The 25,229-nt window shown below is 41.2% G+C and overlaps 1 protein-coding gene across 5 annotated transcripts in view; it reads right to left on the bottom strand.

Annotated features, from left to right (window-relative positions):
* The window catches only part of ptprub (protein tyrosine phosphatase receptor type Ub), a 149,598-nt gene that overhangs the window by 20,599 nt on the left and 103,770 nt on the right, over positions 1-25,229 (bottom strand). For 3 of the 5 annotated variants that reach the window (XM_062399095.1, XM_062399094.1, XM_062399096.1), the window contains exons 10-18: positions 23,930-24,131; positions 22,245-22,347; positions 21,887-22,160; positions 13,507-13,543; positions 9,906-10,044; positions 8,500-8,654; positions 7,865-8,052; positions 1,251-1,323; positions 1,075-1,151 (exon numbers count right to left, since the gene is read on the bottom strand). In XM_062399095.1, coding sequence (XP_062255079.1) covers positions 1,075-1,151; positions 1,251-1,323; positions 7,865-8,052; positions 8,500-8,654; positions 9,906-10,044; positions 13,507-13,543; positions 21,887-22,160; positions 22,245-22,347; positions 23,930-24,131 — 1,248 coding nt within the window. Of the gene's footprint in view, positions 1-1,074; positions 1,152-1,250; positions 1,324-7,864; positions 8,053-8,499; positions 8,655-8,915; positions 8,940-9,905; positions 10,045-13,506; positions 13,544-21,886; positions 22,161-22,244; positions 22,348-23,929; positions 24,132-25,229 lie in introns of all 5 variants that reach the window. The other 2 variants (XM_062399093.1, XM_062399092.1) reach the window with 1 other exon arrangement.

Below are 25,229 nucleotides of genomic sequence, written 5' to 3' on the forward strand. Positions count from 1 at the left end.
ATGAACTCTCTAAAAGCATCTCACTGCTAGCCATTCACAACAGAGAAAGAAAAGAGAGAAAGCCCTGGGGTAACAAGCATTTTCAAGACAGAATTTGGCCTAAAGGATGAATCCAACCAAAAGTCTTGTCAACTTATGCACAGAGTACTTTTCGCCCACTGAAAATAATAATATAATTTATTTTTCAAGTAAGGATTTTGAATGAGACATGATTTTTCAACCCCTTCTCAACCTCAAACAGCAGTGGGAGTACATCAGCCAGCCTCAGCTTCTCAGACAGCGCCATGTTTACTTTATGGTAGTCCCAATGAGACGCGTGTAAAATAAATCTTGTGAGATGAAGAAATTGTATTGGAGTGCCAGACTTCCTTTGACATAACTCAAATGATGAGTGAAAACTGAGGAATATGACAACAAATTCACAGGGGAACCTAGATAAAAGTTTCCATCTGGTAGTAAAAACATATTTTATATTTTCAGAATCTTTTATTTATCTTTTTTTAGAACTTCTGCTTGCATCCTCCTCTGAATAAACACAGCCCCATTTATTTTTAATGAATGAAAGCACGCATGAATGAGACTATGTGAGACACATTAGCAACATATACATGTATTTCATATGATCATTGAGAATGTTACTGTGGCGCTGCATGTGTGGCAGACAGTTAAGGTGAACAGTGGAAAGGATCATCATCTCCTCCCATCCCATCAAGAGATTGAATAACAGCAATCATTGTCTATTTAATTTAGGAGGATTTGCGGCATCTTACAGAAAGGTTCATCTCCTCTCCGTTTAATGCATTAAGTCCACTCTGCTTTAATAAAAGTGATAGCAGAGTTGGTGTTGGGTCAGGGACTCAATTTGCAGACCATGGCATCTGGCAAAACACAGCAAAGGAGGGTGTTTGATTGGATGACAGCTTCCAGGTGAAAGTGGGCCAGCAGACTGGTGGGCTTACGGGAATGAGAGAGATGGACTGTGGCTTTGAAGTTTATGAGAGATAGAGTCACAGCAAAGGCTGAAAATTTGTTTCCCCGTGTCAACCAGAGGCAGAAAAACAAAATTACACTTACGTCAATGTAGTTTGCATTGATGTAATCTGAGTTGGGGTCCCCCAGGAGAGGGTGGAGCTTAACTCTGTGGCGGTCATCTGAGACAGAACAAAAAGTACAAGATCAAAGCAATGTTGAGAAACAACGATTGAAGTATTTTTTTGTAATGCAGGATGACATGGATTCTGATGACTTACATCCCAGCAAAGTGTCGGTCCTCCCTTTGGTTTTGTCCTTCTTCTTTGTGCAGTCCCAGCCATCAAAGAAACTCTACAGTAGCAAAAGAAGTATAACACTTCAAGAACAGTGTCTTTGTATAAACCATTCAAATATCCCAGAGAAGAACACTCTCTTATTATATGGGTGAAAAGGAAACATATTTTTCATGGATAGCATTATCAAAACCTATCCTCACATCTCTTGAGTGTGCCTAAGGCTTACATCAAGAGTCCCTGTATCCTATGGAGAGGAGGAAGGTTTATATGCAATTTAATAAATCATTCCCATGAGCATTGTGTAGTCCTTGTTTGATCCCTGAGCCACCTGGTTGTGTATATTCTTGTCAAAGCACTCATTGCCACAGTTATAGTTGATTTTTTGTACACAATGGCTATGATAACGGTTATTACCTAACTCCAAATCAACAATTTGCTTAACCCCTAACCCAAAAACCCAAAGGTTTATGCTCCAACAACCTTAGCCATCGCTGGCTGACGTTGACACATCTTATTCATACCAATTGAAGCACTGGTGGGTCCTCACATGTCCTCATATGGCACAATTAAGCGTCCAATGTGGTGCTAGAGTAAGCCTTTCAACAGCAACTTCAGATTCATGAACACAAACGCGTGCACACACAAAAACACACGCTGAGACACTGCATCATCCCAGTCTACCCCCTGTGGTTTTCAGCCACTAGGAGGAATTTGGTTTTCGCAACTCTGCCCAAGTCTACATGCTGAGCAGCGGATTACATCGTGGTTCTCCCCACAGAGAGCCAAGAACCAGCCAAATCCTGCCTGGGATTACACACCCTCCCCCTAAATTTTTTCTCGTCTTTCGATTTATTCTCTTAGGGCCGGTCTCTCTCTCTCTCTCTCTCTCTCTGAATCCTGCAGACTCTTTACCTCCATCTACCTCTCTTCATCATTCTTCCATCATTATTTATCTCCCTGTCCACCTCTTCCATCTTTATCCTCTACATTTTTTACACTAGACCTCTGAGTTTTTCAGTTTCTCTGCTCACACCACTCCTTTGCTCAGCCCTCAAGAGGAAAGGGAAAAGCAATTGAAGGAAAAACACAACTAGAATTACAGCTTCTCTGTTATATGCCTCCAACAACCAGTCAAATAGCAACAAATATGGTCAAAGTTTCCCTACTTTTTCTGAATAATGCCAGATACAAGATATATTGTCAATTTGTGTCAAGTGAAACATAAATACAGTTAATTAAAGAAATACTAGATACACATGCAAAAAATAAATCAATTGATACAGATATTTCAAGTTGGTTTTATGGATTTGAATTGAAGAAGAAAGTTGAAATACTTTAGTAAAAAGCTCCAGGTTGAGACTTACTTATAGCACTTTGTAGTTTTGCTTTATTTTTTAGGAATTGTACTTTCTTGATTCTTGTTGTTTGGGTTTGTACCCTCGCTTTGGATAAAAGCATCAGCTAAATGAAATGTAATGTAATGTAATGTAATGATTCCATGTTGAGTATTATATGTTGAGGGAAAATTATAAGTGGCGTTTAAGGGGTTAACATTACCATAATCAAAAATGTGCATCAACAATTATTTTTCTGCAAAGTTTTGGAGAGACAGCTCTAGATTTGTTAAAATAAGAAACTTAATTTTTTTTTTAGATAAAGAAACAATATCATAAAAAATACCACGTTTGAATGATATTTGAATGTGAATTTGTCTATTATCCTAACACCAAAGTATATGTGTTTGGTAACTCTCTCATTATTGGATCCTTGTGCAGAGGAAGAATTAACATTTTTATTAAAATAACACCAGCTCAAGAAAACAACTTTAAGATTGTTGAGTAAGAGAAAGCCAAGGTTTTCCACAGCCAGCTGAGAATAGTCATCTATAGGACCTAGAATTTAATCTTGCGGATCACCCTTATTGATTCGCAAAAACTCTAAACCAATAATTCCTAAATTAACAGAATGGAGCTGATTAGGTAAGCACGCCAAAACACTCAAATTGAAATCAATGTAACGGAGGTGACAGCAGCTGCCACGCATACAAGCCCCTTCACAACTCAACTGTAAATTCTTGATCAGTGTTTTTACAGAACATAGGTGTTCTTCAGGGAAATAAAAACCCATACCTGCCATGGGAGCGTAATATGATACTCCTCATCATTTTCTTTCATAATAGAGAGGGACACTCCATCAAAACACATACTCTTGTGCAGAGGAAAATAAAACACAAAGGCGTGTGTATCGATTTTTTTGAGCGGAGTGTGTTCTGCCCATGAGGGACACTATAATGAGTCTACAAGCAGAGTTTCAGGGAGGAAACTATGAACCAGAGACAAAAGATGTTTTCTCTTTTTCATGAAAAAGGCCTGTGGGTGACAGGGATGGACTTCTCTTGGGGGTGTGATCTTAACTCTCAACCACAATCCTTCCAGTAGGGGGAGGTTTTCAGAGTTCTGGCCCCCCATTCGTTATGTGCCATGAATCACATAAATAGAAATAGCAGGAGGGTCATAAGCAATGTTGTGCAAATAAATTATTTATATATTTGAAGTTCTGTTCAAGACCAAATCAGGATTGTGCATTGGTAAAAAACGAACAAAAAAACTACAACCGAGCAGTGATCTATGATTCACAATATATAATGGCAGTGCAAGGGGAGTTCCTTGACAGTGAATGCCAAACCACTGAGGTAAAATACATGCAGAATATTTGATTTATTCTATCCACATGAGTTTTAATTATCTAAACATCGTCAGGATCAATGAGGAGCATTGCCTGTCTTCTACTGTGAGAGGGTCCTAACATCTAACCTCGAAATATCAGACTCACATTAACATTACATGCCTAATTTTTCATCTCTACTGTGAGAAATTGAAAGAACAACTTAATATGTGAGATTTCTTCCTCTTCCTCCAGTTGGTGGAGACCCTTAATGGCCGTGCTGCTCAATGTATCACAGTCCTGTGATTGCCTTTGCATATTAGAGATAATTAATGTTGCAATATATTCTTCAGCAGGAGGTAAACACTTACTGGTAGGAGGTTATTTGGAGGGTGCAGGGCAGTGGAGACAAAAGTGTTCTTGTCCGGCATTTCTTCCTCCATACACTTTTCTCTTTCCTCTCTTCCCACTTAACACTCCCAGACTCCCCTACAATCTGTTTGAAGAGGACAGGGGACTCACTATAGCTACAGTAACTCTGGAGATGTTTAGCCTCGTCAGGCCTGCTGTCACTGCAGAGGTCTTATTTGGCCCAAAATGCTCATGATTTATTCCTATGCTCAGCAACAGTAGGATCCAGATGCCTTATTAACCCAGATAATTAATTTCAGCGGGTGGCGAGTGGTACTAGGATTATGTCAGAGGAGGAATGATGGTCTATAATTTTTGCAAATATCCTTTCAACCAACATGACTCCTATAAGTTTTTGGATATCCACGATATCTGGTTACTGCACACAAGACCAAACTACTAAACTTGACTTCACCACAACCTCATCTTAATGGGACAACCAAATGGCCCTTAGAGAGGCAGACTCCCAACCCATTGGCTGTGTGATGAAATGTGTCGAGTGGTATTAAAAACTGATACATCCTCCACTCCACTGTACCTTATTTCAGTGTGTATATTGGTTTTATATACTTTTTTGTGCCTGTGTGCTTATACTGAAAATCAATTTTCTTTGGAGATACATTTTATGGATCACTCACACAGACTCCACTAAGAGGATTAGAATTTTGTTGGTGATATGTCAGTTATCTAGGATGGATTTATAGCAGGAATCTGTACTTCTAACACATAGAACTTGAGATCACTCTCTTCCACCACGGAAGCGTCTGACAAGTGCAACATCCAGACAAGCAAGTGTAGCCATGTCCTACACTTTGTACGGTTTACAGGGGGCTAACCCAAAAAGCAAAGCTTTGTCTTTGCTCCGACCTCCCGTACGGCTCCAAGCAGTAAGTGAAAGAATGAGATCATGGATGCAAGAGGCTAAAATAAGCATGGATGCTGTCCTCAAGGGCAAGGAGCTTGACATTCTTGCAGGACCTTGGTATCAAGACATTCTGCAACTATACAGAAGATCTATACAGAAGACCCTAGGTCACATCTTTACAGATATACTGACATAGTGGACTGAAACAAGACCTCAGGATAGAATGAGGACTTTCTGGAAAGATGAAACCATCCAGTTGCTTCAAATCCACCAAAAGAAGAAACCTCCAACTCATTAAGCTTCTAGATATTTAATTAGTAATAATTATAATAATAATTAAAATAATGAATTCAAGGAATTTTTGAATTCATTATAAGTACAGTAGGAAACGCAGAATCACCTGTTATTCATGTAAGGTAACCAGCACTTTCATTACAGACGTTGATGTTGTGCATCTGTGAGAAAAACATGGGGAGCTACTTGACATTTCAATGCCACATAGGTGTTCAAGAACTCTTAAGTCCTCCCTCTAATGAAGCGTTTTAGCACATGCTACACAGAACACCAAAGAAACAGTTCTCTCACCATGGAAACTGAGATGGTAACTCGCACTCACAGCCTCAGTGCAGGAGCAAATAAAGCTTTCAAAAAATAATACAAACTCAAAGGTAAGTGGACCACTTTTTCATTCCCAGAAAATAAAGGGCAAACCACCTCTGTGACACTAGATTATATATATTTATAAAGATATATGGGTCTTCTTGCCTCTTAAGTTATTTTAGTCACTGTATGTTGAAAGAAATTTGAAGTCATGCTCTTGAATTCACAGTGATGGTTGGTTGTGGAGAATATAGTTATTGTGTGAATGTGGACATAATATATCACATCACACCCTTCCTTAGAGTATGTGTCCATGGTTGTTGACTCTAGTGCACCAGCAGCAATAATTCATACTGCAATTAATGACATGTTAATTCCATGTTCTCAGAATAAGAGCCGGGTTATAAATTCTTTCTGAAATTAAATCGAATGCTTTAAAAAGTTTTCCAGAATGCACAAACTCATAGTGATGCCTGGGCAATACATTTTCAAATTATTACAATGCATATTTCCTCAAAATTGATTGAATGATCACATATACCATCACATAAATAGAAATATATAAGCATAAATAAATATATTATATAATGGCTTTGCTTAAATGACTGGACTTGATCAAATATTTCAGCCCTCTTGTACGGAGGAAATAGTTTAATGAATAGATGCAATGTCACAGATTGATAAATCTTTTAACTAAAACACTTCCTGTTGCCATATATCCACTTCTGATGAATTATTGATTGGTTCAAGTAACCTAAAGCATAAACTTAATTAAAATAAAAGCATGTGTCCTGTCTGAGATAACATAAATAATGACACAAACAGACTTGACTAAATTATAATGTCACTGTGGCTGTCCACCAGCTGAAGCTCAGATAAAGCTGAAGGATGCAGCAGGATAATGAGTCTAAAAATTGAATAGAATGAGGAAAGCCCAGACGTATGAGTGACCCGGTCTGAGCCAGGAACTCAGACAAGTAGAAATGCTATGGCATGGTCTCAGACTGATCACAAATGACATCCAAGGATTTGGAAGTTCCACAGGGAGAGTGGTCAGCTACACAGAAAGTGCTTGTTTTAGGTAATTGATGGCAAAAGGAGTTTAATAACTCTGCCATGTTTTTATTGCCATTTGTTTGTCTATCTATTTGAATATCTATCAATATTACTGAAAAAATATTTAACTAATTGCCATGAAATATTGTGGAGGGGGGCGTGACCAAAGGGAGAAACCCATTACATTTTGGAGTGGATTCAGATAATTGGGCAGAATCTTTTTTTCTCACTTTCTTTAACATGGCAAAAAAAGTTGGATTGACTCAGAATTCCACCAGCACGGCAAAAGTTGTGTTTAGTAAAGACACAAAACTAAATAAAAATATATGCCGACGAATGTAGAAAACCAGGTGATTTCAAATGGTTCACATACTTTTTCTTACCCCTGTATCTTCTCCAAAAATATATTTCTCATAACACAACATTCAAAATAAGGCCACAAACACGCACACTGCTCGCTCTCTCATAAATAAATGTGGCTGTCAGAGAAAAAGTGCTGAATGCTGTCTGATTCCTGGATGTAGGACCTGAAGGATTTGCCAGAGGGGACAAATTTGCAGTAGACAAATCATCTTGAATCATTGCGTAGAGGCAAAGTAGCAGCAGCAGCGAAAGACTCACTGTGTGTGGAACTTTCACTCAAGTTTTTTTGCAACACCCTGATATCAGACTCTGGAAAAATCAAGTCCTTGTTTAAAAAGAATATTACAGCCACAAAAGGAGAACCACTGCCCCTCACCGAATGGAGACTACTCTTCTTAATTATTGTGCAAAACAAATCGGTAATGACTATAATATAATATATCAAATATAAAAATAAACAAGTCCACATGCTCATTCGTTCTGCCCTGGATCATATAAGAGGACTCACCTAATTCTGCACATTTTGCACAATGAATATCAAAAAGACTTCTAAGGATCTGTCTGGATCCCTGAGGAGCTCTCTTTGTTGTCACATGCTGTCAGAGTGTAAGTGAGAAGTTTAACAGCGTCCTTTCACCTCATATTCCTGTTTAAAGCCATAGCCCTCGGCAGTCTTCATCTGGTTGATATGCTGGAGGAGGTCGGCCACTCGGACGGCAGGGTGCAGCTGCCCTGTGTGGTAGGGGGAGCCTTTACGTCCACACTGATGCCTCGGGGAGCCTCCCAGCAGGCTGCTGGCTTCATTCACTGAACTACGAGCATCACCTGAATCAGATACACACACATTTGTAACAGTAGGTTGAAACATGTATGAGCATTACAGGGTATGATATAAAAGATTAAGTAACCTGTGGGACGTTTTAAATTTACTATGGGATCCCAGAACGGTGGTGTAAGCAGAGTGGCGCACTGCATGCTGATATGGATTCATACAGTATACATAACGGTATATGTTACAGGTGTGTCACTTTGATTAGGTTTGTCATTGCAAAGCTGTCTCGTCATAGATCTTATGAAGGAGTGACAGCAGCTCTGCCTCTGAATCTCTATCAACGGGTAATTCAGGCGTAATTATTGAGTGAATGAGTGACGGTCAACAAGAATAGAGAGTGAAGGATGATGAGCGTCTAGCTTTGCAGATGCATTATGTGGTTGGGGTTTGCCGGTTTGTATACACTGCACTGTGCATGTGTGCGTGTGCGTGAGTCTTACCTCGAGTGCCGCAGGTGTGTGCATCCATGAAGGAGAGAGCCATCCTTTCATCCTCCTGCAAGGTGCTCTGGTCGGTGAAACTACGCTCCATGGAGCCCATATGACTCTTCTCCTGTCGATACGTAATGGGCGTCTTATTCATGTTTACTGGCTTCCTATTAATGGAGATAGAGGAGAATGGAGGTATAAATGGAGTTTGGGAGAGATGGTAAAAGATTGACAGAGGTGGAGAGAGGGAGGAAAAGCAAACTCTATTTTGTAAGGAACAACAAGGAGGTAATAACTGAGAGAAACAGGGTGATGAAGTATAGAAAAAAATAATTTTCCCTCTATGACTTATGACTGACAGCCAGAGCACATGCGTGTGCATGATGGATCACCAAATGATGGAAAAGCAAAGAGGTGGAGTCACTTACAGATAGTAAGAGTAGTAGTCCCTTCTGGCAAGAGTGCAGGAGAAGGAGGAAACAAAAATCAAGAGAAAGAAGAAATGTAAGATGAAAGCAATGTCAGCAGAGGGCAGAAAGCATTGAAAGCACAGTGAAGATGAGAACCCTCCTCTTCGCCAGCTCGCCAGTGAAGGTGGCCATATGACACATGCAGACGTACCAGACCGAAGCAGCGGTGAGGCAGAAAATGTACGTTTCCTTCTATGGAAAATGTCTCGGATTTACACTTCAAGGATTCGACCACGCGGCTTTCTGTCACAGCAAATTTAGCAATCAATTCCCTAAGAGCGAAACTCACGGAGGCTTAGAGGAGGAACTCTGAGGCTAATGTGCAGAGGAGCGGTGACTTTTGAAAAAAACATTTTTCAATATTAGCCTGGACGCATACGTCAGCCATTTAAGAATGATCGCTGGAGTAACCTCTCTTTTGGCATGAAACTATATCTTATCTAAGTAAGACAGGTTAAGCCTCGTTGGAGATCTAAACTGAGGCCCCCCCGACAGCTGCTGCTAAATGAATGCAGAGCCAGAGGTGTGGATGAGCTACTGTAGACATGTGGGATCATTGGCTAATAATCTCTAAAAGCACCTTTTCCCTCCCAATTACCATCTCATTTAAGGGTCAGGCCTCTGCTTGGTGTGCGTAATTAAGTGGCTAATTGAATTGCATCCGTCTTTAATTAAATACTTCACACTCAGATGAGCTCTGCAGATGAGGGTTGTTTGGTCCCTCTGGTGCTCCGTGAGGGAGTGAAACAATGCGGCGCCAGTTGTGTGTCCAGCATCATCCCCCAACAAGCGTGACCTTTTCCGAAAAGTTCAGCAAGTATATAAAAAAAGGATAAACAAACTGCTCCATAACAAAACATGAAGGGAAAAAAACAATGTGGGAGATGCGGTATGAATACGCTTAATGAGGCATGTTTTTTACTCAAACAGCCATCAGCAGATGTTTACCCTTTCTTAATGATGATGATGACGGCACCCAGCAGGAGGATGAGGACCACCAGGCCCCCCGCGCACACCCCGAGAATCAGCCCCATCTCCTCCGAGTGTTGGGACACCTCCAAAGCCTTGCGGTGGTCTTTGCAGGCGGCTAGAAGGGAGAACATGGATGCACGTTTAAAAAGGTGTGATGCGATTATTGCACACAGTGGAAATGAAGGTGTTGAGGAAGAGATTCGCAAAACAGATTGAAGCCAATAGCGTGGAAAACAGAAAACAGGAATAAACCTTTTAAGAACTTCTCAGTCATGCACATACAACTTTCTTTTTCTAACGAATGTTGACACATGGAAATATGCACGCTCACTTTGAGGTGATATCCTGAATTATAATGGTCTTTAATGTCAAATATACATCACTATATATATCACTGGCAATGCTATTGTAGTAATAGCGACGTGAATAAATACGTGATGCATTAAGGCCTACGAGCCACAGATATACACATTGGCAAATCGTGATATGACGAACCAGGTTTTCAACAAGCTATTTGGACTGCTCCACATTTTTTGCTGAAAAGTTAATGGAGATGAGAAAATGAACAGACTGCTACAAATGAGCGTAGAGGAGGAAATTATTGTAAATATGCCAAAGTAGACTTGAAACACATTTGGTAAGATACAAAAAAAAAATTTCAACAAATTCTTCTTCCATCTATTGTTCATCTTTGAGTAGGTCGATAACTGGCTCTTTATGATATTATATTGCACTGGAGTATTTCAATAATATGGTACATGCACTGAAACTTTGGAGTGTTCTTTTTATTCATTACTGAAATAGGAATATGTATTTTCCCAGGCACAAGTCATCCACACAGTCCTACATTATAATGCCAAGGTGCCAGATGTCTGAGAGCTACTGGAAAGGTTGTAATCTCAGTGCAGGTTATTCATCTCTCAAATACAAAGCTTCATACTTATGTTAATAGTGCTGAGCAGCAGGCCTTTCTTTGCCTTTTTGTAAAGTCCCACTGATCTAGTTTTTTCTCTATCCGCATGTGTGTGTGTGTGACAGGCCATCCTCCAGGCCTCAACAGCCCTGAAACTAGCCCTTCTGAGCTTATTGGAACAACACAACCTATCTGGAGAGCAGTAGAAAGTCAGAGCAGGCCTGGGGATAGAGCTGTATCTTGCAGCCTGTTGGGGGAAGAATCAGATCTGGGGCAGGGGAAATGAAAACAGAGCCATGTTTTAGCCCAACTATCTGCAGTCGCAAGCATTTTATTTGGGCTTCAGAACTCTTTTCACAAATGAAGATGAAAGTGGGAAAATGTAATTTCATTATTAGGCAGGATATTTTTTAATCAATTGATTGGTGTCTGGCATATGGCAAGAAATTAAGCCACTAGCCTGAAATCAAAAAGGGTGTGTTTCTAATCCTACATTATGGGGAGCACGGTGGAGCAGTGGTTAGCACCGTTTTCAATCCCAGCTAAGCCTGTGCCTTTGCATGTTCTCCCTGTGCTTGTGTGGGTTATCTCTGGGTACTCTGGCTTCCACCTATAGAGTCCAAAAACCTGCAGATTGGGGTTAGGTCAATTAAAGCCTTTAAATTATGTGTGGGTCCTTGTGCCCCGTGTAACCCTCAATGTAAGCTGGGCCCCCTGCGACCCTCCAAGAATAAGTGGCAGAGATAATAGTATATCTGTATATATTGTTCCATTTCGGTGTGTACTTGCTCAGACACATTTTTTGTGGGTTAAACTTGCAGTATATTTGCAGGTGGTGTAAATAGAATCAAAGATTACATTTTGTTGTTGTTTCTCCTCTTTCACAGAGACACTATCAGCGCCTTGCCTTTGTGTCTGTAAGCAACTGTAACTGAAAATAGCATAGATTTCAGCCAATCTGTTGGTGCAACATTCAACAAACAAGCATCGGATGCAAACTCGCAGTTTACTTTGTGCCGTGTCTTCATTGAAAATTACATCTGCAAGTGAAATACAGGGCAACTGCACTGGCACAATGAAAAATGCAGATGAGGGGGTGAAAACTCAATTTCAAGTTTCTGACATGCTGGACAGATAAGGCGGTTTTGCCACATTTAACCACAGCATTTTCTACCGAGTAAAACACAAGCATGAAATAGATTTCCACATGATTCCATGCACCTGCCAGCTGCCCTGATGGTGGAAATTGGCACTTAGAGGAGGAGAAATGGAAGACTATTGTGTTGAGCCTGCCAGAGGATCCTTAATTAAACTGTCACCTGGAAGTTGAAATGTAATCTCCAGCTTTGTTATCCAAGCCAGAATCATTTGCCTCCACTTTACTTGTGATGGTCTGCGTTATAATAACGGCTTAGGAAGCGATGATGCAGAGGCTACGGTAATGGTAGAAGGATCACAGGGTTCTCAAGCAGCAACAAGAAACTCCTCTGACCCTTTGCACCTTGAAATTGGATATCACCCGAACATTTTTCCCTATGAATTTACCTTTTTAGAGGTTTTATTTCCCCCTGTATTATTCATCCCTGCATGTGGATGACGTAATATTTTAGTTTTTGACTCATTATATTTTCCACTGTGCATTTTTCTCTCCTCTTCCTTTCAGTATCTTCCCTTATATCTTGCTTTCTTACACAATACAATGCAATCATTACACAACCGCTAGAGCTCCATGTGCATTTGTTTTTGCGCCCCTTTCTTTGCTTACTGTGGAAGAAAAGAGGCAAACACAGTGTAAAGCCCATTGCTCTGAGAAAGCATAATTAATCAATGGCCAACCGGGTGTCTGTGAGGGCAGATGGAGTGAGACGCTGAGCAGAAACGGCTGGCCTTGCCTTTTGGCTTTATGCTTGAGGAGAGCCTCATCTCTTTCGTTTTTCACTCACAGAAAGAGGCCTTCACAAAAAGAAGACACCCCGCCAAGTCAATTTACTTTGCAAGAATCTCTGCTTACTGTAGCGGTGCTATGAAAACTATAAATACATGACTTTTATTCAGCATGATCTGACAGTGTACTATGGCACAGGGGCTCTCCTGCCACCAGGACTTAGAGTCAATTTCTCTGCCCTTTTCGTGTCCCTTTGTATCTAAGACCTGAGCTGCAGAAGGAGGGCAAGGAGAGGGAGGTGGGGGCTTTCTCGCACTGATAGGCCGAGGTAACTCCATCTGGAATTTTCTATCTGGAGGACCCTTCTGGACCAAACAGAGGTCGAAGCCCTCAGATGTAGCCATCTACTGAGCCGCTGATGAGAACAGAGAGGCTGCCTTTGATACATCGTGTCCCAGCATCTGCCCCCAAACAAACAGGATGAAAGTCTGACCTCCAATCCCTCCCTCCCTGCCCGTTGCCCTTTTCTTTGAGGCCCACTGCTAAACAACTGCGACGGTCAGAGAAAATTTGCCGATAACCCCCGCCCCCACCTTTGTACCTGACAGGGAGGTAAATAACAATGGAGAGACTATAGGAAAGCACTCCATTACACTTGGACCTTAATTTCCAATTTTAGAGAACAATGAGGAAGTTGGCAAGATTGCAAAGCACTCGGAACAGTGCAGGAAAAAGGCCTCCGAGGTCACAGTGTCAGAGAGATATTTATGTTGAATTACCTTTGCGAGCGATGCGGATGCAGTTTATTCTGGATTCCTGAAAGAGAAAGAAAACAGACACATCAGAGGAGAGAGTGTTGTTTGCATATTTTGAAGAATGGAGAAAACGAAAGAGGTCTGCAGGAAGGTACTGAGCTGACACACACACACACACACACACAGACACATATAAACACTAACAAAAGACACATTCTGAATGAATACTAAGCATATTTATTCCCCACTCCTGACCACATCTGGAATCACATTACTGTCGCTCCTCTGTTTACTCGAATTACCAAACATGAGTGTGTTGAAATAATTTCTCTTATAAAAAGGCATTATTTATTTCCTGATAGAGACACAGACCAATGGACAAAAAGCTCCTGAGTTGAGAGTCCTATTGCTGTCATAAGATTACAAACTATCTGAAAATCTGAGCACTGTGGTGAAGTGTTCGAGAAGATTACAGATTCTCGCTGAAGGAGAAAGGACGAGAGTTGAAAGGGAGAGAGCGTAATTAAGAGGAGGGTTTCAGACTGATGCACCACTATGAAAAGGAATTAATTTTACTCAAATTTCAGCTGATGGCATCGCAGTGTTATGAAAAGTACCTTAGTCAAACAGAACTAATGAGATCGAAGAGTGTAATCCAATTCCATCCTGCCACCTCTTTCAGGGAGATGCTTTATCGAATTAAGATTTACAGATGCTAATTCAGGCATTATGGGACAATCATGCAAATGTACCCATTCGGAAATGAGCAAAAGACGCTTTCCTAAAACTTCAGTTAAATAGCTTTTTTAAATTAAATTTCTTTCTGGGCTGAAAAACACTGCTGCTTTTATCTGAAAATACAGACATTAATCGTACAAACATTTGGTTTGTCAGACAGACTGTTTACCCAGTGTTGACCAAGGTTTCGCCTTTTTTTATTTATATGAACTTAAAAAGAAGGTTACCTGTATAGCAATCAGGTTCATCCCAAGATAAATGTTATTTACAGTGCATCTCCTAACATTTAAGGAAAGAGTAATGATTGTTATTGTTTGGCCTTTTTTTTACATCAAGGGGTTCAGGGTACTTATACAACACATTTAATGTAATTCAGAGTGTTTCTTTTTCTTTCTACTGTTGGGAAAAATAACAAAACTCAATTAAATGTACTCTTTTTTTCCACAGGACTACCAGACAACAAAAGTCTACAGCCAGGCTAGCTTCTCTGTAAGGTTGTAACAAATACAATTTCTCATGATGGCTAAAAAATGAATTAGATTATGATCATGACTTTTTATTTTTATATACAACCTATGAATGATATTCTTTTCCTGACTTAAGTTAATAAAAATGGACAATATGCAAGAATATTGCACATTTGGAGGAGAGTCTACAATGTAGTGAACATGGAGTGGTCGCTGGGGCGATACACTTGACAATGTCCAATCCGCTGACACGAAGGAGACCTCGACTGCAGCTACACACTTTGGCTTCACTTTTGGGGAGCAGTCATGTCCTCCATCTTTAAATACAGTCCATGTTTATATACTGTAGATAATGTAATAAAGACATTATTGTGGGTTTTAAAAAAACTGCACTTCAAATCGTAAAGTAATGCGGAGATATTTATAATTATCGTTTGTGTTTCTATTGTATCTGGAGAAATGCTGACTGCAGCTTTGAGCTTTTGAGAGATTGACTCAATTATAGGAAAACATTGTCCATTAGCAGTCCAACAGCAGATCCCGACGCTGTTTATTTTACATAGGCGGCATTTGAAATTATACATTCATTCATCACTTGCTTCACCAAATGAAGACAGAGAACGTTTACAATAATTTACTGTAGATGATAAAAGAACAGTGTTATGATGGATGGCTGCAGAGTCTATGATGAGCACATCAGAATCAGTATGTTGCTGGCTCAGCACAAGAGCTAATAGGCAAGCTCCAGATTGTGGGATACACATCACATGTCTGACTGTGCTGTGCCAGTCATGCCAGAGGGGCTCGTGGTTCCTGGCAGTTTTAAATACGAGACACAAATGCCAGCACGCAGCAAGGCACACGCTCAAGGTTTTACAGTGTGTGTGTGTGTGAGTGAGTGTGACAATGAGGGGGGATGTTGGGGAAATATAAATGGCTGCACTGTGTCCGGGCAAAAGCTACAGTCTGCATCCACAGTGATTCAAGCACCTCTTCAGATGGATCCATCACAGTAATTAGGGAGGCCTGACAGACGCTCTCCAGATAATTAGCATGGGTAAATGCCAAATATTATGGATCCCATATACTGTTCAAATTACTCCCAAGACTGCCACTACTGTCGAGGAGTAAGTGCAGTGATGCATCCACACAAAGGCATTGTAGACAAACACAAACACACCAAGCAGACTATGAAGAAATATTCTATACAATTAAAATCTCACAGATAATCAGGCTGACACCTCAGTTTACTTTTTAAAACATGAAAAATGTATCACCACCTTTGAGTAAAAATACTTTCTTTCTGTAAGTATGTAAATATACTGATTGACTCTTTTCTGCCGTTTCATTCTCAGGAGGGATCAGCTTCCACTTCAAGAAACACTTTTACTCCAAGAGTTTTCGTTTTTTTCTGAAATGGGCAATCGGTGTTTACCTCCTGCTGTGTATGATAAAACCTGTTATAAAAATATCCCCCACTTCGTACATATTCTGAATGGATTTAGACTTCCATACTAAATCAAATTTAGAATGCTAAAATTCTCTCCTTTATTTTCAGCCTACATTTTTGTGACACAGGAGCATGGCGCTAAAACGTAAAGGGCTTGAAAACGTAAAGGGCTTGAAAACACATAATTGCATATGGAGGATGAGCAGGAAGAAAAGATACAAAGGAAACACAAAATAGCACCGAACATATTTAGAGACTGCTGAAGCTTTCCAGTCCACACAGAGTGACGCAGCTAAACCTGAACATCTGCTCTGAGGTTTTAATAGACTCTCTTATTATCACTTGGAAGTGAGTAGTGCGAAAAAGATTGTGAGAAGAAAAACTTTAACCGTAATGGTAATAATATTTATAAAGAGAAGCTGAAAGGCCACTGTGTCAGATTATTTCATGGTCTGTGAGTGGGTTTAACAGCTGCGATGATAACTTAATTTGACTTTATAGCCCTTTTCAGACATGACCTACGGGTGAAATCTGGAGAATTGGTTTACGCGCAGTGTGTCTTTCACACATGCACAACACAGCGGGAGGTTCTCTGCACAGACGCGTTCACAACAGCATCAAATCCTCCACATTGCTCAGGTGAGAGGATGAGCAGACAGAGGCAGGAAGTGACGCATTAACTCCGCTGTCGTTAGCTCTCACCACCACAAACACATTTGACTTCCTCGTCTGTGTCTTTCTCCGTGGGAGATATGTTAAAAAAACAGGAAACAACTAACCCACTTCAACAACTTTGCATCCACAAAATCCTTGTATCTGAAATATTAACAGTAGAATCAACTGTGTCTGTAATTATGTGCTTGCAGGTGTGAATTCAAAAACTATTGTTGAATCACTGGATTGTTTCAGCCACAGCACCGAGGCAGGACTGATGCACAGATTCTGTCTGTCCTGGTCAAAAGCAACAGTGTTGACAAGGGACAGTGGTGGCTGTGTGATCTGGCACTGTGTCCACTCATTGTGGGTCATGGATACTGGCCGCCTGCCAGGCAAAACAAAACCTAATCCCATCCGACGGTAAAGCCAGGCTTCCGCCGATTTAATCCCATGCTTAGTTGCCGAGTTGTGTGAAGTGCTCACACTGCAGTCCCTCCGTGTGTTTCTCCACTGGGCTGGAAAAATATGCTACTGGTGGGGATGAGCCACCCAGCTCTTCCTTCATGGAACTTTGTCATACAGTGATGTCCAATGGAGGGGGTGATTTAATCACACAGAAACCTCTACTGACATGGCTCAAAAAGTCAGACAGAGCAGGATCATAGCATGCATGTATTTATTCCCAGCAAATGATCTCAGGGGGCTGAGTAACCTGTGGCAACATTTCTCAGCTCCATCGCCTCCATCTGTGAATATTGAGGCAGCAGCTTTCTGCCTCTGATCATCTGCACCTGGGCCCAATTATCTTTAAGTAATTGCCTCACCCAGGAAGCAGCCCTTCTTGTAATAGAATTTGGGAAAGGTAATGTGGCGTCCTCTGGGTGTGACAGGAGTCTGGAGGTGCTTTGTTTACTTTAGATCGGGCAAAAGTTTGAAATAATGCACCATCTGCTGGCTAAAACCAAGACTAAAGTTGATACAAATGCAGAGTTTATTTAGTGTCACCTTGGTGCACAGTGTTTCTTTAAATACTCAACTAATTAACTGCATAAAGAACTAGAATGGCACTCACCTCCGCCATCAAGACCAAGCTATGAATTATTCCCTGGGAAATCTGTGAAATTGGTCAAAATGTCCTTTTTACAACGTTAGAGAATGTGATCATCGATCAGCCCCCCGCTCTGATTTATTCTCTGATGGGTACGGCATCCTTCCACCAATTTTTGTGGTAATGCGTCCAGTACTCAAATTGCAAAACCATGCCACAACAAATCTGTGAAAACATAACCTCCTTGATTGGCTCAAGGTAGAAGCACATAAGAAACTGAGTTTCTTTAAGAAATGATAAGAAGGTGGAAACGCAGGCCAAGAACATCAAGAGGGCAAGGACAAGAGCAGTGGGAGGAATATAAAAACACAAAGGAGTAAGTAGGTACCCAGGGTTACCATGTTGGAGGTTTGTATGACCTCCTCAGAGGAGGCAGAGAGCGGTCATGTATGAGGTCATTACCTCCCTGCATCAGGAGGAGATCCATCTGAAACTGGGTGTTCGTCATTCGGAACAAAAGAAGCAATGTCCCGACCATGTCATCCGTGTATAACTGGTGTGAAGGAGAGACAGGAGGATGGAGAACATTTCTATCTGGTGCTTTTACTTAAAGAGCTGCTGGGTCTGGAGAATGCAGCCCCTTTAGACCGTAAACGTTCTCATCTGAGGTAGAGAGCGGGTAAGTCAGAGCATTAGTGGTGGAATTTTAAGAATGAGAGTTTCTAATGAAAAAAAGAAGAATTCGGACGGAATACTTTATTTTTCTCCTGATCTGGTTGAACTCTGGCCTGTTAGTTAAGTTGTTCTGTGAGAGACTACAACTGGAGACACAAGCTGCTCCTATAATTTAAGAGGGAAATCTTCAGTGACATTTTAGAGCCATAAAGCGAGAAAGAGGATATTCCAAGGGTGTATCACTCTTAGACTGGTCAAAACCCACATGTGGAGCACTAAATAAGTCTGCTTGTTGCATGAAGAATTTACGTCAGACCTAATGCAATTATTGATGCTTGGAGATACAAAAAATCCCTCTATCAAGGCTGCATTCATCTTCTCCCCAGTGTACAAGTCCTATTCTACAATCAATTTCTTATTTATAGATAAAGAATGCAACCCTCTTGTGGATATAAGGACATCATTATTTCAGATCACAGCACTTTCTGCATTTAACCTTGTTCTGCAAATGATAAGTATTTTTGAAAATTATAAATATACAAAGATAACTGAATCCAAAGTGATAAGCTGGCAATAAGTTTGTATAGTTTGTATAGATGTCTTTATCTAGACGTGAATGTAAAGACAGTTTTTGTCTCTTTCGTGAGGACATGATTGCCTCCAATGCCTGCAGAAAGAGCACAATAGGTTTATTTGTCTATCTCTGAAATTATATCTATTGATCATGGCCATTCTCTTTGACCAATCTCTACATGAAGAGCGTATCACTGTAAACAGAACACCCCAATTAAACCACAGATTCAGACCTGGAGCAGATTGGGGTAAAAATCATATGAATGGGAGACAGCCGGTGAAATGCTCTCTGCAATCAACAGAGTCAATCTGTTGGAGCTACTTGTATATCAGAGAGACAAACGTTTCACGGCATAATCACTGATCACAATTGCACGTTAATAAGTAATTCTACAAAGAGCGCTACACCGCGGAGTCCAGTGATTAGAAACTGAAAGAATTGTTTTCGTGGGCAAGAAAAAGAAAACATTGATCAGTCTGTACGAGCGAAAGAAACTGAATCACATAAATGAGATGTGGTTTCTCAAGTTATCGAACCCTATATGTGTTCCATACGGAATTGTATTCACAGAAATGAGCCCCTATCGCAAAGTGCTTACACACATTACAGAACTCATGATCACAGAGCATGACAGAAGGTATAATTTCAGTTTTACATACAAAGGCCAAGAATCCCCGGAGGAATGAATCAAGTTTGCTCTCGGGTGAAGCTTGATAAGGTCACAAACCCAATTATTTATCCTGATCCGTCAGGATTCATCTCAGGGCGACCCTTCTGGTAATTTACACAAATTATTTAACATTCTCTATATGTCCAGTGGATCGTGTTTCTGCAGGTGATTCTTTCTCTTGACACTCACAGAAATATAACTATTTATTCACATATTCAAATAAATGTGGCTTTTGGATTCAAATACTTAAAGCCTCACCACAGACTTGTTTTTTTTGCCAAAGATCAAGTCACCAGACAGGGGTGTCCGTTGGCCCCACTTCTTTTTGACATATACACCCCTGGGTTAAGCAAGAAGGAGTGAAACACATTGAAAGGAGTCAGGCAAGGAGGACGGACCTTCAAATTAACTTTGCACCTGATAGTTGAATTCTGCATCTCAAGCTGACCTTTCCATCCCCGAAGCCCTCGACGTAATCACAGTTTTTTTTAAATATCAGTTCATACAATCAACTTGTTACAAAGCATTGCAGTTCCAGTTACCACTGAGGCCCACTTCATGGAGTCTGACTGATTTCATTTAAATTAGTTGATTACATCGTAATCATTATGAACCAAATTCAAAGATTTCTTTAAGTACAATCTGAAATCAGCAGTGGAAAAGGTCACAAAATGGAACCGAATCAGTGGTTGTGCCTCTGTAGCTCTTTAGCTGGTAGAATAAACCTAAGAATGATTGGCAACATTTTTTATCTTTTTTCAAACAGTTGTTTTTAAGCACAATATATTTTTTTTAAGAATTGAACAAGATCATTTTATCTTTCATCTGAAGAAAACTAATCCGAGGGTTTAGGAACTGGAGAGACACAAAGCAGATAGGCGTTGCGAAATGTTTTACGCTATTATTGTGATTCTAATATTCAAAAGGCGTTGTATTGGGAATCACAGTATTACTAGAGTATAGAAGTAGAAACAGATACTGTTGCTAAGTCTGTGCTGTATTCCCACCAAGTCTCCTTCACTCAATTGTCATTCAGGAAGGGATTAAGATGTGAAAGGGATCTCTATCTCTAAAGTTGAAAATATCTGAGGTAGTATGGTACACTGCAGTTTCGAGAACTCGTTCGGTATCCATATGTATTACAGATGGTTCATTGCTATTTCAGGTTTCACATAGACTACATCTCAACTGCAGCACACTGTGAAGGATGCTCCCCGGGAAAAGATCAAATCTGCTGCTACTGTCACCAGGATGAAACCCTGCGCTGGATGTTTTGGAGCTGCCCAAATCTTGTACCATTCTCGTCGGCTCTTTTTGAAACACTCTGTTATCTGCAGTGGGGAGATATGACCAGACCTGGTACTCATATTATCTGGAGAAGTTCCTGGAGTTTTTGCTCTTACAGATGCACCGTGTGATGCCTTAGCTTTTCTGTCTTCATTGGCAGGAGAGCTAGTTTTGATACACTGGAAACATGGCAAACCTCTATTACGCTGTAAATGAGTGGAAAGTTTTCTTTATAATTGGAGAGGTGTCTGTGTAACAAACTCAGCATCACTAAAATAATATCTCTATGTTTAAATTAACACCAAAAGTACTTTACCTGCTAACTAATTATCTTTATGCAGTAATGTAAACCATGACATTACATTCGAAAGAAGTAAGCGGTAGTGTAGAGCAGTATGTAAAATTACAATAATGAAAGGACCGTCTAATAAAGTGAATTGAACAGAATAAAGGAAAGACAATAAAAATTGAATGAAGTATATTGTGGCCTCTGAGTACTTCGAGCTAATCAGAGCTTTTCTGGCTGTTAATAATACATGCAAGTAATCCTCAGTTTCAGACATCTTTTGTTTGCATAGAATCAAAGCAGATACAAACATACATCATTTCACAGTAGTTACACTGCCAGCTGAATACATTTCCATCAGACAAGCCCATTCACAGCATTAAATACTCTTTCAAGGGTGGTGAGCTCAGACAATGCCAACTGTCCTACTGTGTCGCCCACAGCATTAGCAAATACACATACCCATTAAATACACTGGCGCAGAATTACTCTGAATGTAAATGTCCGCAGCCGATCTGCAGCAGAACGGTCAGGGACTCAACAATCACTCACCCCTCTGAAGTTGCTCATAGCTTGGAAGTAGACGAGGTAGCTCTTGCGCGGATCCAGAGGGCTGTTCCAGTAGCCGTTGTAAGTGTGATTGTCGCCCACAGTGAAGGGACTGGCCTCTGGCAGGCTGCTGGGTGGCAGCTCGGCTGTGTAGTAGTGGGGTGTCCCCCGGGCCTGGGCTTCACCGTGAGACATGGGCAGAGGGAAACACTCCTGAAGCCCGATCTCCCTCTTCACTTTCTTCACGGTTTCTTCTTCAATCACCACCTGGTATGTGCTGGATACATGGTGTGCCCCTTTAATAAGTTGTGTTTTATACAGGAAAAAAATCTGACGTGTAGATTTAAGAAGTACTCCTCACCTGACAGGTGCCCCTCGACCTTGAGCTGGACGCAGCAGGACAGTAATTGTACTTTCGGTCTCACTCAAGGGGGACGGCATGTCTCCGTAATCAAATGTGGGAGCTGAGGACACCAAGAAAAACCTTGAATAATTAAGCCACATTCACACAAACAAATGTGCATGTGGCTTTTGCCTAGTGCTATTTTAAACCTCCTTAATTTAGTTTAAATTGTCTCCCGCTTCCTCCTTCCATATAAAAGTTCACACCCTCAATGTCTCATGAACCTGACGGACCATTTCATTTAAGCAAGGAGCTGTCCCTTCCTTCCCCACATAAACGGCTAACAGTGCTAATATACCCACTGCCCATATCCTCATATTCAGCACACTGTTGGAATTCTCCATCCTAGTTGTCTTGGATACAGGTCCAATTAAAAGTCATGGAATTGGGGCTAAATTGAACGGGCTTCTCATTTGAAAGGATTTAGCTAAAGCTGTGCTCCTCCCCAGAGATGTGGCAGCACACTTCTCTGCTTATACCACTGGTCAATTAGTGAGGGGAAGGAGAGCAAACTATTCATGAGGAAATCGATGATTATCATATTTTTAAAAACGGTTCGCTAATACTGCAGCAAAAAAGAGCTGACATCAATCAAGGTGTGGCATTAAGGAAACCTGAACGTGCGTTTGTTGACATTAAAGGTCTGTTGTGGTTTGCAGACCTAAAAGTGGGTTTGATGCCTGCTGCCAGATAGAGTCTGTTTGAAGGATAATTGTGTATCGGCCACGGTGTTGAACACATCTATATGCATATTTGTGTGTATGTGAGGAAATGTGTGTGGATGGACGCACTGCGCGGGGTATTGCTTTAAGATGCTGACAGTATAGTGGCTGTTGAAGGTGTTCAGTGTTTGCTGGCTGTCAGTGCAGATTTGAGAGACGCTCAGTGTAAGTGAATGTTCTGCACCGTGGGCCAGTGGCGGAGGTTGAGGATGATCTACAAAGACTTTTGGACTCAATCTGCGGTCTGACTCTGTGCCAGCACTTCGACTGACATACAGCCAGTCAGCAGTGATTGCGCACTAAATCTGTAATTAAGAAAACTCTCCAAACAAAGGTAGGGGGCCAGAAGGAGCAGCGAGAGGGTAAATGTGCGAGCGAGGCAGGGTGGGAGTGGCCGGGTTGTGTGCTCCTTAGAGGTGTAATCCCGTCCCTTAACAAGCACAAATGCATCATTAAAAGGAAATGGCAACACAAAAGCTGGGTTTCTATCACCAGTAATAAGCTTGGAGACTCTCAGAGGTGACATTGTGGTCCCGAGGATGTACTGCATCTTCCTTTATACACAACGCACAGCGGCTTCCCCTCTGTGCCGCTCCTCTGCTTCCTACGAGTTAATTTATGTCTCGAGAACAGAGAGATGACAGTGTGTCACTATTTTGGAGAGGCAATGGAAAAACAGTTCTTACACTCTGAGAGCAGTAGGTTTGCCTCAGAGTGGGAGATAGGGGAAAGATACCAAGGTCAAGAGAGAGAAAAAAATCCAGATCCTAATTATAGCACGCGGAGGGTGAAGCCTGTGTTGTAGCTGCACGCCGCATCAGTGAAGGCACAGAGAGGCTCCACGTTTCCATTTCTGTTTCATGATTTGTAACAGAGGCTTTTACCCGCACCCCTCACTCAGTTAGTCAGCGGTGCTTGTACCTGAGATGTTAGTGGTGATTTCAGTCAGGGCGGTCTGGCCGAAGCCCTTGGCCGTGCGAGCTCGAACGGAGATTAGGTAAGTGGTTCCAGGGTGGAGGTTGGAGAACATGTGGTAGGTCTCATTCTTCATCTTGGACACTGTTCTCCGAGGTCCTGGGACGTTGATGCCTGGATCAGACGACTCAATGCTTTGGTAACTGATCTGTTGGGACGGAAAGAGAGAGAAAATCTGAGTCAAATCTGAGTATCATTAGCTCAGATTTTGTGTTTTCAGTTTTAAACTGATCAACAATCATGGCTCTGACTTAAGTAGTAACCTGGAGATGATTCACTACACTCAGAAATTAATTTGATTCTCTAAATCGGTGTGCTTAATTGCTCATGTGGATTTATAGTTTTGGACCAAGTCAATTGGCATTGACACTGTTGAATCAAAGTCACACCTCGGGATTTTCAAAACCTACTGTGAGTGGCAAATTATTTTCCGACTAATTGATTCATTATAAAAAGTCACAGATCAAGGACACCAGAGAGTGAACATGTGTATTCAAGTGTTTGAATCAATACTTTTAAGTGTTGGGTTTGATGTGCATGAGTGTCCTTTAAAATGTGAAATCCTTGCCTGTTTCTCAAGAGGTGATTTGCCTTGCCTGCATGACGCTCTCATCGGAATTTCTATGAGAGTGCCATGCAGTGGAGAGCGAAAGCAGATGACCTTGCTGCAATCAGACGCGGGTGAGCATATTGGCCTATACAGTACATTAAAGCCGGAAGAGATTCACTTCACTGAAGGAATGAGCACACACGCTAGCGATGCCTCTAGTAAACACGCATGCACCCGCTAAGGTTGCCACTCAGGCCAAACCAAAGGCCGCCCTGATTTCAAGGAGTTAAATGCCTGCTCGCGCCCCCTGAGCGTGAAGAGAGCATTATGAGCCTTCCAGTGACTAAACACATGCAGACCTCTGTGCTCTCTCTACAAAGGCAGATGTTTAAGAAGCCTGAGTGCGCACCGAGCGGTGAGCACTCGCAGGACAGCACGGTGCTCGATAAGCTCAGGCAGTGGTCATTGGTTTAATCTGAGAGAAATGACAAGGATTTCTGCAGCTCTGTATGAAGCTTTTACAGTCAGACAGGGGAGATCAACATACTAAAAAACCCTGTGCAACCCTCACTTTATATGTCAAACCACTAATCCTATTTAAAAATAGCCTTGAGGCGACATTGCAAGGGCAGCGAAGGAAAAAATGCTTGAGAATAGGTAGACAGGCATATTGATATCTAACCACCGGCAGAGCAT

This window comes from Platichthys flesus, chromosome 11 (genome assembly GCF_949316205.1).
Source record: "Platichthys flesus chromosome 11, fPlaFle2.1, whole genome shotgun sequence".
NCBI lineage: Eukaryota > Metazoa > Chordata > Actinopteri > Pleuronectiformes > Pleuronectidae > Platichthys > Platichthys flesus.